The following is a 13,988-nucleotide window of genomic DNA, read 5'->3' on the forward strand; positions in this document are numbered from 1 at the left end:
AAACTTCCTTTCCTTTCTTCCTCCTCATCTTCTCTTTTTCTTCTTCCCTGCAGGGAGAGTGTCGTAATTTCATCAAGGTCTTGCTCAGCCAGCACGATGGCCTGTTTGTATGTGGAACAAACGCTTTCAACCCCCTGTGTGCCAACTACACCGTTAGTATTCATCTATCTGCCCGTAAGAGAATCTCGGTGTCTCCCAGTTGGGTTGTCTTTATGTTGCGCCTCTTATTGCAGCGAGACACTCTAGAAATGGCAGGAGAGCCCGTCAGCGGGATGGCCCGGTGTCCATACGATCCTCGACACGCTAATGTGGCGTTATTTGCAGGTAGGAGGTCGACTCTGCTCCCCGAAGGCATAAAATCAATTTTTTTTTTTTTTAGCAGACGTAGGAGTTAGTTTTCAGCTCCACGCTCCAAAACGTCCACGCCCTCAGGTTTACCTTTACACATGATTTATAGCCAGGCCTCTTCCTGCATTGCTTGTTTGGTTTTAATCTTTCTGACCTTGTGCTATCTCTCCATCTGTATCTCCCTCCTCTTCCACCCTAATCTCTTCCCATCGTCCCTCTCTCCTTCTTTCCCTTCTCTTAGATGGAAGTCTTTTTACCGGCACTGTGACAGATTTTCTGGCCATCGACGCGGTGATCTATCGCAGTCTCGGCGACAGCCCAGCTCTCCGCACAGTGAAGCACGACTCTAAATGGTTTCGAGGTACTTTTGGAAACGGGCACATTAAAAGTGACCGTCAGGGCCAAGACACTTTCAACAGACAATCAGCAAGCAAATAATTGAAACCACCCATGCTATCTTTTGTGCTGAAAGAAAATTGAACCAATGTTACCCGTAGCAAGACTTGCCTTTTTTCTGAATCTTAACTTTAATGTACTTTAGTTGCCACTCTTAAGGCGACTTCAAAATGTCCTTCTGGAGCAACAGGTGTTGCTCCAAAACAACTTACTGTTCTCCCAGGAGCTCCAAATGATTTGAAGCTTATGACTTTACAAGGTTGCTATTGTCAACATTTTTTTTATCCAAATGCAGGGACAGACATCAACTTTTAATGTTTATTATTAATGGATGCGAACAAAAATTTTCATTAAAGTTATCCAATTTTTCAAACTTAGAAATGAAAAAAAATTAAAATTTTAAAAATTAAAAAAAAATAAAAAATATATATATATATATATATATGAATTAGATTAATACCACTACATTCTATTTTGGGAGCCTGAAACATAGATACGAAAAGTTTGTAGAGCAAAAAATAAGCATGTTCTAACAGAACCAGACATAATTTTCAGGCCTCCCTTTAATAGGCTTTTTATAATAGGAATGCACTCAGACAGACTGATGTATTGAGGTTAGCCAAAGTCCCTACAGATTCAAAGTCTTAACTAGTCTCTCCGACTGAACAGGGCAGCCTGAAGGGGGAAGAAGCAAGCTTGGGCAAGTCGAAGCCTTGCAAGATGAATAAATGATAATGATAACATCTTCCCTGATGTCTAAAAGGATTGATTAAACAGGACATGAATGTTTAATTAGTCAGCGTGGTGGACAACAGTGTTTGAGGTTGATGAGGCTGTTATCACAGAGACTGTTTTGCTTCATTGTGTTGTCACTTCTTATGTTTCAGAGCCCTACTTTGTCAGTGCCATGGAGTGGGGGCCACATATTTATTTCTTCTTTAGAGAGATGGCCATGGAGTTTCATCATCTAGAGAAGGTTTTTTTTTTCCTTTTTTGTCATATTACCTTCTTTATTTTCTGCTGCTCTGCGAGGTTCTGGGAATTTGCGGGCAGGAATAGCTTCTTTACCTGTGGTAGAAAAATGCCATTTTTTGCAGCGAGTTGGTGGGAAAGTGAATAAATCCTAACTGGTAGAAGTCGTTTTAGCTGATTTAAGCAAATTCAAGCAACTCAAAGCGGAAATGTTTACACTCGAGATGCCTCAGTGTTTTTGGTCTAAATGACTCGAGTCGTTTAGGAAACGGTTTAGTCACTGACTAATTGGTTCTGTATAAACTTTTAAAAAATGCAGCACAGTAACGCACCAAATAGTTTTTCAACTTTATTTACTTTGCTGAAAAAGTTAATGACTCGTCCTTCAGCTTTTCCTGTTTAGACATTTGTGTGGAGAAGCGTCTGTGGATGAGTATTACATCTAACCAGAAACAGAACAAGATGTTCAGATGAAATCAAAGCAACTTCTTGGTTTGGTTTTTTGGGTTTTTTTTTTTTATTAGACACATTATTTTTTTTTTTAATTGAAACTTTGAATGCCCTCTGAATCTTCTCAAACAAGAATATTTTTAGTCTGATCAGCTAAAATATTGCCCTCTGTTTAAGTAGCTGTAGCAGTTTTTTTTTTACTTTTGTACGAATTCATTGTGATACACCATCCATCTATTACAGACAAATGAGCATTTACTGATAATAACTTCACTTCATTAATTTATCTTATTTTTTTAAATCCAAACTATTCCTTTCCTAATGTGTCTATATCTCTGTTTTTGTGTCCCAGGTTATGGTGTCCCGTGTGGCTCGCGTGTGTAAATCAGACCTGGGTGGCTCTCAGCGTGTCCTCGAGAAACAGTGGACCACGTTCCTGAAGGCGCGTCTGAACTGCTCTATCCCGGGAGACTCCCATTTTTACTTCAACCTCCTACACGCCACCAGCGACATCATCCACATGCAGGGACGGGACGTCATCCTGGGTCTGTTCTCCACGCCGCCAAACAGGTAGCCGGAGACACGCTGTGTGCACATGTGGCTGGAAAGAGATAATTATGTTCTCATCAGCGGAGTTCCCTCTCTTTGTCTCTGGCAGCATCCCGGGCTCTGCGGTTTGCGTGTTCGACATGCAGCAGCTCGCTCATGTTTTCGAGGGCCGATTTAAAGAGCAAAAATCCCCAGAGTCTATTTGGACACCTGTACCAGACGAAGCAGTGCCTAAACCGAGGTAATGTGAAGCAAAAAAATAATAAATCCAGCAGAGCACTGCAGCACTTCTCTCCTGAGCATCTGTTTCACAGATAATCTTCTTGCTGCTCCCTTATGAGCTCCAGCTCTCCGTACCACGGCTCCATCAGTGCGTTTCAGTTAAAAACGACCTATCCGGCTATGAAAACGAGTCCTCCGTAACCAATTCTTCTTTCTGTGGGGTGTTCTTTCTTTCTACAGGCCCGGCGGGTGTGCGGTGCAGGGATCTAGATTTAGCACCTCAACAACTTTACCAGACGAGGTCCTGAACTTTGTGAAGACTCATCCGCTAATGGACGAGACTGTGCCGCTGCTGGGACACAGACCCTGGGTGGTCAAGACTATGGGAAGGTATGCACATTGATGTCTTTGTCAGCTCGGAAAATATGCAGGTAGATTTGCTTAATGTTCTGATTTATTGTCCTATCTCGCCTAAGGTACCAGCTGACAGCCATGGTGGTAGACACAGAAGCTGGCCCCCACAAGAACCGCACCGTCTTGTTCCTGGGCTCCACCCGAGGGACCATTCTCAAGTTCCTAATGATTTCTGGTGGAGATTCAGTCTCCCACAGCAGCGTGTTTTTGGAGGAGGTGGAGGGATTCAATCCTGAGAAGTGAGTGGGAGTCAAGAGATCCTTATCGCTTATCGCCAATAAACTGCAGTTCTTGGCATAATGTTCCAGATAGAGGCCCACAGCACCCGCTCCCAATTGGGCTCTCCACTTATGGACGATCAGTTGCGCTTACGGTATCCTCTTAAATACCTGCTTTGCAGCAAAAGCATATTCAGTTAAAACCATGATATCCATTACAGGTTACTTATAACATATAATTAGAACCAAAATGTATAACCTTTTTTTTTCTGAGCAACAGCCTCAGAGCTGAGTGTTATGGAAGCCATTAGATGCATTAAATTGTGTTGAGCTCAGGTCTTTGCAGCAAAGGATATTGAAACAAAGCCTATCAGTCACTCATGCAACAAACCAATAATCTAACTGTCCATCAGTGTCAAGTCAGCACCCCTGCTAACGTGATTTCTTTGACCAAAAACGCCTCGCTCTCATCATCCATGTGAAGACATGCTACGGTATTAAGTGGCTAGGGAATTAAAACAACACGTTTTATGCCTGACCGTTGTTGAAGTAAGAAGAGTGATTTGCAAAAAAATAAACACATTCCTAGCTCTTGCAAATTTTGTGGGGGGATCTGTAAAATAGCACATTATCATTTGGTTCTCTGTAAATAACCTCTGAATGCAAACAAGACATTTGTTTTAAAGTGCTGTGATCATTTTAAGAGTTGACTGGGTTTTAAGGCAGTAGAAATCTGTATTGGGTTTGTTCATGTTAGTTCAGCCTTTGGTTGAAGTGATCTGAATCAGATACAATATTATCCGCTTATAATCTCTTAATAGACCATCACTTCAAACAATTTTAGTTCTTTCTTGTTTTATAAGATGAGGAGTTTTCCTGATTTTCTTTCAAACATCTGAAAGTTAAAAAGTTATCCTTTAAGAAGCTGGGAGCACACAAGGGAGAGGTTCGTTTGACAGAAAATTAGAAAGAATTACCAATATGTCACTGAAGAATTTAAGAATATAATTGTCAAGTTTCAGCTTCTGGTACTGTATTTTTATACATTCCTCAAATATTGTCTGCAGGAACACAAAAAAACACTTTCAGCTTCTTCTTGTTATTTATTTATCCTTATTTTTATTTTACTTCTAGACTGTTAAGCTGTTTGTTAATATTTCACTGAGCGTGTTACAAGTTTTGAATGGTTCAGAAAGACAGAAAGGGAAACACGACCACAATAGCACTTCATAAAAAACAAACCATAACAATATTTTCTGTTTAATAGAGCATTTAACATCTTGCCTCTTCTATAAATTCCTCTAAAAGAAATTTAGAGGCAAAATCACAAGCTGTTTTATTATTTATTTACATAAATATTATTTACATAAGTGCAAAAATAAGGATTCTGCAGTGATACGCTTTGTGCCTCCATGATTTTACCTGATGATGTGACAGTGGGAAGCTCTGAGTCCTGAGTGGAGTTAAAATGAGCTTTTTTTTGTGTTGCCTAATGAACAAACAGATAATTTATTCTTCTGCTTTGTCAGTCTACTCTGTTAGTCTACTGTCTGGATTGATCTTATAGATTAGTTTTCAGGCTGGAAAATGATGGACAGGGCCCTCTGCTCCTCCGTACGTCCTGTCCTGAATGTTCACGCTTCTGTCTCCAGGTGTGGTGAGGACTCTCCTCAGGCCCGTCAGCTCTTGTCCCTCACACTGGACCGAACCAGCCACACTCTGCTGCTGGCCTTCCCCTCCTGTCTGGTCAGAGTCCCCACATCTCGCTGTCACCTGCACGCTCGCTGCATGAAGTGAGTGACGTAAATCCACTTTTACCATTTTATTGCTCTTTACGCTCTCATTGTCAGTTATTTGAACGCAGGAGTCAAAGCTATTTTTGCTGGCCAAATGAGTTTTATCCCTGATTTTTTTTTTTTCCTCTCGTTGCTGTTGCCATCCCCACATACAACTTTGGCATTTCTGTTTTTTTTCTGTTTTTTTTTTTGAGCCAGCAGATGAGGGAAGCCATGTGTGTTTGTCAAATCACAGCTAGTTTGTTTTGGTTTATTTTTCACTCTGAGAATGTTGGTTTTCCCCAGAAAATAATATTTGCCTTGAAGCGAGAGGCTTTTGTGGGATGATGGTTGAATATGAATACAAAGAAGGAATTTATTTGTGAAAGTAGAGCACTGTGCACTGCAGCCGCTTCCCAGAATGAGCATACATCGGACTGGTTGGATTCAAAATGTCCTCCTCATTGGTGCAAAATGAAGATTCTCTTAAGCTATTTCTTATTCCACAGGTTTTCCATTAATTCTAAATAACGTGACTGTTTACTTTTACATGTCCTTGAAGGCATGGCTGTGAAGTTATTGATTACTCCAGGAGTAAGTGTGTGGATGATTTTTATCCTATGTTGCCCTGTCTTTCATCAGCTCACTTCTATGAGCTCACTTCATTGTTTATTTTCAACAACTAACCAGCAACACTCTCTCTTTAATAAGTTTGTAACATGTTTCCAAATCCTAATTGCTAGGCATTTGAATTTTGCTAACTCGTTTTTAATATAATTGTGTGAACCCTCAGGAGCTGTCTCGCCTCAAGAGATCCGTACTGTGGATGGACCAGAGGCAGTACCTGCTCCTTTCTGAGGCCAGGGACAAGGTGAGGGGAGTCAGCCCCCCAAAACATTGTGAATCTCTGCAGGTGGACTGTAGTTACTGTCTATAGGGAAAATGCTGTGTGTTTTATTTTCTTCTGGTTGGTTGCTGCAGGTGTGAGACCATAAAAAAAGCAGAAAATAAAATAATCAGTCCATCTTTTTTATCATTTATCAATAGGAGTACATACATATATTTAATGAATAAAATTTTAATTATGAACATTATTTATAAAACATTCTGATTGTGGCGGTTCAAATGAAATTCTTAGCAACAGATTTAAATAGAGAAGCGCTGCAGAATGCAATGAAAAGCATTAACACATTTAAAAGCAGCAGAAGCTCCGTCATTGGCTTTGTCATTAGAAAGTAATATTGTAAATACAGAACCACTTAGCTGGATGTACTTTATGTGGAGAGAAAAAATACACACCAACAATAAGCTTTCCAAGAAATAAGCATTTTATTTATAATTTTAGTCCACCATAACTTTTTTTTTAAAATTTATTTATTGTTATTATGTTTCTGCTAACGCATCTCATGAAAGCTTTTTATTTTTAAACACTTGTCAGTTACGTATCTAGATGAAATAGTTATTCAAGACATGCACTTACAGACAAATTATGATTAATGTTTTGGTTTATGAGAAAATGGTAATAATTGTACACATTTGTCATTACATTTCTTACATTACGAGTATAAAAAACTCTAATTCAGCCTGCATCGTTGACCCTTGCCTTTGACCCTGCTGAGGAGGAAGATCAATAATGAGCTCAGCAGTGTATCCCATTACAATGGATAATTTATTACTTTGTGCTGTATTGATTTCATGCACAACAGCCTGACGACATCGTACTTGATTAACATCGTAGATTACAGCGAACATCTCTGTCTCTTTTAAATTAAACTGTTTCTAGGTAATGAACATCATCTCATCCCCCATTTGAACCCAAATACAGTTAATTATGAGCAGTGTTGTTTTCTTTCCTATGATTAAAAAATAAGTATGCTCATATGTGTTTCTTGTGTGACTACAGAATCCCCTTTCAACAAGATGTGGAATATGGAAACACCACCTCCCATCTAGGAGACTGTGATGGTAAGTTTCAGCAGTATAACATGGATTCATCTGGGTCCTCTTAGTAGAGTCGCTGAGTGCTCCACCTAGTGGCTCAATTCTTCACTGCAGGTGTGAGTGAACATTATGTTCTGGCTTTACCAAAAAATGGAAGAAAACAGAAATTCGTTACCAATCTCAGCTCATCAGGATCTATTCCACCCAGCATCTTGTTGTCTTTGACGACCTGGACCAGGTAGATAACGAGCTGAGAATGCTCCCCAGTCAGTGTGATATATTTTATTCGTATTTGGTCTGAAAAAGGGCGTAGACAAATCCAGACTAAATGCATCATCCTTTGGCTTGTGAGGTTTTGCTTTGTCAACGCTGGAGATCTGAGGAGGTTGCTGGTGAGCAACCCTGAAATAGCTTTAGCATAATGTCATATTGTGTCATAGAGAGGCTCAGATGTGAGTGCTGGGGGGGGACCGCAGAGAATATATTTGAAGTTTAGCCTCATTTCAGTTGCTAAGAGTTCACAAAACATAACAAAACAAGCTTGGGTTGCATATTCCTTTGCTCTGATCCTAAACATTTGTCTCGAAGCTATATATTTAAGCATCCTTTGTTTATCTCACTCCTTGAAACTCTCCCTGTTAGAGGTAAGCGACGCCAGACAACCGACCTGGTGGACTCTCGTCCAAACTGTGAGGAAAACTCGGAATATGTCGAGCCAGACAAGCCCTGTGTCTGCAGATGGGAACGATTAGAGTTGGGTGGAAACATTGAGGTAATGGTACAATGTGAGGAGAGATTCTTAGGTCAGGCAAATGGAAGGAAAGAGTGAGGACAAAGATGAAAAAAAAAAAAAGAAAAGAGTCAGCTGGTGTGGTTTGGGCTGTATTGATGAGAAGTGCAGGCCTCACTGAACCCGGAGCTCATGAGGCCTCAAGGACAAACTGGAGTGAAGATTGTCTTAATTCTTCCAGAAAGTAACCCCATAATGTCCGGTGTGACTAAGAGTGTTATTGTAGGTATTGAAAAATATTGTTAAGTAACAGGCTACTTTTATTTCTAATAAAAATAATAATAATACTTTCAGACTGGAGCCTGAAGACGCCATTTGCACTAACTGTGGCCTTCCTGATTATGTCTCTCAATCATGCAGGAATTCTGCAGCAGAGTTTGTTGATTGAGCCAGAGAGCCTGGTCTCCCTCAATCTCCTCGTTGCGTCTGCGGTCTCGGCCTTCACCATTGGGGCGGCGCTCTCCGGGCTCGCCGTGTGCTGGATCATGGCCCACAAACCTGCCAACCGTCGTCACGGCGGCAGCTCCCAGTCCTCCATCCAGCGGCGTGAGAGGGGCCTGCTGAGTAACTCCGGCGGGATGGCCGGCTCTGTGCTGAGCGTCACGAGGCAGGGAGGTGGCGAGCGCTCGTGCTCACAGGGTGGGGAGACCCTGTTTGTTATGCCCAACGGCTGGGTCAAATCGGGAGAGCTCGACCCGGGATTCCTGCCCACTCCCGAGCACACCCCGCAGCAGAAACGCAGAGGCCTACGACTCTCTGACTCCAACTCCGGAGGCTGGGACACCAGCCAGACGTACCTTGGTGGAGGGTCTGTTGGTCTGGGCTCGCCCTGCCGCATGCCACCCTCTGTGTACCTGACCACTAGACTCTTTCAGCAGGGTGGAGGGGGGAGACATGGCGGTGAGGGACGGGGGAACGACACGCCACGCCAGCACTATGTCTGCTTGAGCAAACAAGAAAAAGGAGGGAAAGGCACCCCTAGGGCCCCCATTAGGAAGTCTGCTGGAGAATATGTCTACCCCATGACCCCTCAGGACTCTCCTGAGCGCAGGAGGGTAGTCTCGGCACCGAGTGCCCCTGTTGAGTACAGCGAGCCGCTGCCCTTGCGTTGGCCGGCCCCGGAAGGGTACATCCTGAGCAGCCATGGGATGGTCCCCGTCCCCCTGCCACCACCCACCATGCCCCCTCCCGGTGGTCAGGCCTACATGTCCCAGCAACACACACCAGGTCTGAGCAGGGCTCTGCTGAGAGGAGCTCTGGAGCGGGGGGAGTTGGGGGAGCTGGTGGATCTCAGCCAGCTGATGAGCAAGAAAAACTGCAGTGATAGGACTCAGGCAGGCCAGTGATTTCGGAGGAAGTGAAGCATTCCTTCCATGTGTGGAGCGCGCCGTTAAATTTCCATGGATCTCTCTCCTTTCTCCTCATTCTGTCAATCCCTCTCCCTCCCTTTTCCATCCTCTTACTCTCCACATCTATATTTCACTGTCATCCAGCTTCCTCTCTCCTTTCACACTCTCAGGCAAACCTCTTCACCCCGTAACGAGCCTTTGCCTTCAACTGGCTGCTGGCTCTGCCACTCATATCCTTGCTCTCATTAATTGGTCAGACCAGCTGAGGTTGTTGCTGTGTCTGCAATGCAGAGTTGCCTTTCCCTCCAGCTCTTTTGGATGAGAGAGAGAGGAGGTGATGGAGGGAAAAAGAGATGGAAAGAAAACCAAACCGGGAGCACTGGGGATAAGGACAAAGATTTAAAGAATGCCTTCCTTTCTTCAAATTGACTGGATGCTTTGTCTCTTCCCTATGACATTACAGAGACTGCCAGCCATCTGTCCCTAAGTGTTTCCTGTCGCTCTGATTGCCAACAAGGTACTTGAAGCAAAATTGCAAACTCCGAAGACTATTTAAGTATCTAAGGCCGGAGGTGAATCAACAGGCAGTGACTGGGACTGAACAGATGAGTCTAAGCAAATCCCTCCCTGATTTCCTTTTTATACTCCTTCACCTTGCTACACACATAGAGCTTACACGTGATTGTACAGGTGGATCCCTTGTATTCTATGAAAAAGCATGACTTGTGTGCCAAATGCCTCTAACACGCAGGGATACGGGACCATAACTCACGCCTGTGGAGAGCAGAGTGCAGCACTGAAGTGTCAGCACTATTCCTGCCAACTGCACCCTCTGTGTAATGACAGCATCTCAGCTGTCCGTCTCCCCCCCCAACCACACCACCTCCCACAGCCCCCCTCCACACACATACACCCTGTTCTTTTTAATGACCAATGATTCCTCAAGGATGCCTGGTGGGACTGCGCCATTGGACGGATGTGGAAAAGCCTTTACTGAATTGAGGACATAAAGGGGGGAAAAAAAATTCAGAGGTGTTGTACTGAGAAGAAACTCAAATCGCTGCAATATATAAAGACCTCTTCCGTCATTTGGGTTTTAGTCTCCATTTAAACACTTGGGTTAGTGATATTTATAGAACCCAGCCTGGTTTTTGGGCATATTTCCTTTGTAGCCCTACAGTGGGTCAAGGTCCTTTTTGGATGTGATACAGTACAATGTGACAGTTACAGTGATAATGATTGAAACCTCTGGCTCAACTCGGAGGCGGCAGGGGGAATGGAAATGTCCCCCGCCGCCAAGTGGAACTGTATATTCAACCTATCAAAGTGTCCTGTGCTATGAAGCATTCTACATTTAGAGCTACACACTGCAGCTTCAAATTACAGCAGAGACTAACGATACAGTACTGGAGGCTTTTATTGGCACCCCTGGTAAAGATAGAGACAAAACCTGAAAATAAATCCATTATTTACTGCGGTAACATAATCTCCCTCTGAAAACCTTTGAAAAATCCAAAATTTTATTGTGAAGAAATGATTGTTTTATCAGACTCAGAGGGGGCCACAGTTTTTGGTACTCGGGTTGTTAATAGTTTGCCAATAGGATGGGAAATAGACTTCTCTTATGACAGACTCAAATATTTTTGCCATATGCTCTCTTTTATTCAGTTCAACCCCATAAGTTTTCAGTAGAATCAGAGCTGACCCAAAAAGTTCAATGAGAGATACAAAAGACAGGAATTAATATGGTTGCTGTAACTTTTGACTCTCTTAATAGAGCTTTCTAGCTATAAAGGTTTTCTCTAGCATTTGTGCAACTGGTTATGAGGATGTCCTGTGTGACAATTTTAATGCAACATTTCTCTTCTCAAGTCCATGACTATGTGGACTCTATCATTGAAGAGAAATAGACCCATGGTACTGCAGATCCTTCACTGCGTTTACAATGTGCAGGCATCAATTTCTCACCTGTTCGTTCCTTATTTCACTCCACACCCACATAGAGTTATTTTTGTTGCTCAAACTAAGCAAACGCCAGCCCAAATCTGGATTTTCCCTTATCTGACTTTTTCGTGTCACCAAAATCAGATGCGTATCCGATAGTTTTCAGACCGTCTGCTGTCTGAAACGTTATGTCACGTGTTATCTGACCTTTATGTCTCTGGGGATGAGTGTTCTGTCGAGTCTTAAGGAGAGGCACTGACAGATTAAGTCAAAGGTGCTCCTCGACATTCTGAAACTATGAAAAAAGTCTGCGTCAGTGGAGCACATCACATCACAATCCTACCACTCCTTGCACAAATCCAGAAAGACGAGTTTACAAGAGTCTTTTTTGTTAGCTTCTTTTGATTTGTTATGATCTGGTGGCGATCCTGTCAATTCCCATCGCTGAATAACTTTGAAATCAATCAATGGACAATTTTAGTTCCACTATTCCGTAAAAATGTGCTGCTGTGTGACATCTGCTTTCTTCTTCTGTGCATGTGGGTCGCATTTACACAGAAGTCTGATTGCAGTCGCATTTAGTGGGTAGCATGAAAAACCACGCAAAAAAACAAAAAAAAATTTCTGCAAAAAATTGAAATTGAGTATCCAGACATGCTGTGTAAAAGTAGTCATCTGCCCACATGCTGTGGGCAGATGACTACATCAAAAAGTTGATGAATTTAGCAAACATCAACTTTTTACATTCATGCCGAAAGCAAAGGCTCTTTCCCGAAATTGTTTCCAGTCAAGCAGTTGACATGAAAATAGCATCTAAAAGTTTTTATAAAGATTTTGGTGATTCCCAAAATGCCACTCTTTTTTTTTTTATTATTATCTCCGTTACCATCCTCCTCAACAGCCCAGTCCTGGGTGATTTATTGGAAGTATGTAAAACTCTAATCAGACAAAGTAATTTTAAAAAATGTGTCAAATGAGTGTATTTTCAAAGGGATTGTCACAACTACCATCATGTTTCATTGAATGCTTTATTAAAAACTAATCCCCCCCTCCCCATCAAATAAATGTACTTAAATTAAAGGGGGCATTTTTCTAAACTTTTTTGTGTGAGCTCATCCAGCTGCTATAAAAGATTTTTTTTTTTTTAAAGTTTCAAACATATGTCTAGGGGTGCCATTAAACGTTATCTGCACTGTATAAAACTTGATCGTAACTTTACAAGAAGACTTGATTCGTCAGTCGTAGTCTGGTAATTGACCAATGAATGCTGGTTGTTTGGGCAGCAATATATACTTTAAATGTACATATGAAACTTTGATTTAGACTAAATGATAATGTAAGACTGTAGCTCCAAAAAATATATATATATATATATAAATATACATATATAGGCAGGTGTCAGGCTTGCAAGGCAGAACATTTTTCATGCCATTAATGTTTTTATATCCAAATGATTCATATCAACTGGCTCTAAGATGGATCCCACCGAGTCACAAGTGTGTCTTTTTCACATTGTTGTGCCAAACCCAGCTGATGGAAGACTTACTGATGCCTGATCTTACAGAAGCAAAAAAAGAAAAAAAAACTGAGAGAAATGTCTTTAAGTGCCATGATGAAGTACATTTCAGTCAGCAGTGCACCTTTCTCATGTACTGTGGTTTTGAAGAACTCTCTAATTGCAGTATAATTGTGATATGTATGCCTTTGACCTTACATGCTGAATGTTTTCTTCTTTTTTTTTTACAAAATTTTGGCTTGTACTGTTGAGATCATTTTTTTCAGCTCCCCTCTTTGTTGCCGAATGCTACTTTAACTCTTCATGTCATACACTGTAAATATGTAAGATTGAATACTGTCTCTACTTGTCATGCCCGCTATGGTTTCAGTGTTTCTGTACTCTCTCCCAGATGACATGAACTGTGTGTTCGGCTCACATTTTTATGACGACGATTCCTGAATACTTTACAAGCAAACCTTCAAATGGACTGAAAAACGCATTGAGGGAGCACTGTGTGACTGTGTGACTCATTTGTGAGTTTTTTTTTTGTTTGCAGTCTAGTGATTGTCTTTCTTTGCCAACCAAACTGCCATACCGAGAGATCTCCAACCTGATTAGTGAATGTGCTCATCCTGTTTTTCTTTGTGGTCATCATACTGTGCGATAATAATGAAAAGCACAAATTCGGGTTATTGTTTCTTTAGTTTTTTTTTTATTATTATTATTATTTTGAAGGAGCTGTCTGTATCATTTGTCAATAGTGTAAATAATCATCCTGAATGTATTGTGTATTGGGTTTATTGGGGCGGGGGAGGGATGTTGCTGTCCTCTGTCTTTTAAGACAAGACTGCGAAGGATTTTTTTTTTTTTTTTTCGGTGACAATGCTGTGAATAAAACGTATGTAAAATGACCTGATGTGACTTTCGCTAAGCGCAGAGTTTAGCCGTTTCCTTCAGTTTCTTAGATTAGGATTGAAGGCCCGACCTCAGTCGCTGCTCAACCTTCTCATTTGACTGATGCCTGTAATGTCTTTTTTGCAGTCACTACGCTGCAGCTGATAATAATCAGTACTGCTATTAAATGGCATTATGTAATTGAGCACTCGTGTCATCCTGTGTGGT

General features: G+C 41.7%; 1 protein-coding gene across 1 annotated transcript in view; it reads left to right on the forward strand.

The window, feature by feature from the left end:
- The window catches only part of sema6ba (sema domain, transmembrane domain (TM), and cytoplasmic domain, (semaphorin) 6Ba), a 38,342-nt gene extending 24,377 nt beyond the window's left edge, over positions 1–13,965 (forward strand). Inside the window, exons 6-17 of the mRNA XM_008433624.3 lie at positions 54–152; positions 234–324; positions 590–709; positions 1,632–1,720; positions 2,519–2,736; positions 2,825–2,956; positions 3,178–3,327; positions 3,414–3,590; positions 5,222–5,362; positions 6,138–6,215; positions 7,248–7,309; positions 8,436–13,965. Coding sequence (XP_008431846.2) covers positions 54–152; positions 234–324; positions 590–709; positions 1,632–1,720; positions 2,519–2,736; positions 2,825–2,956; positions 3,178–3,327; positions 3,414–3,590; positions 5,222–5,362; positions 6,138–6,215; positions 7,248–7,309; positions 8,436–9,421 — 2,343 coding nt within the window. The 3' untranslated portion in view covers positions 9,422–13,965. The remainder of the gene's footprint in view (positions 1–53; positions 153–233; positions 325–589; positions 710–1,631; positions 1,721–2,518; positions 2,737–2,824; positions 2,957–3,177; positions 3,328–3,413; positions 3,591–5,221; positions 5,363–6,137; positions 6,216–7,247; positions 7,310–8,435) is intronic.
- Positions 13,966–13,988: the final 23 nt, after the last annotated feature.

The sequence above is a fragment of the Poecilia reticulata genome, chromosome 17 (genome assembly GCF_904066995.2).
Source record: "Poecilia reticulata chromosome 17, P_reticulata-male-v2, whole genome shotgun sequence".
Taxonomy (NCBI): Eukaryota; Metazoa; Chordata; class Actinopteri; order Cyprinodontiformes; family Poeciliidae; genus Poecilia; species Poecilia reticulata.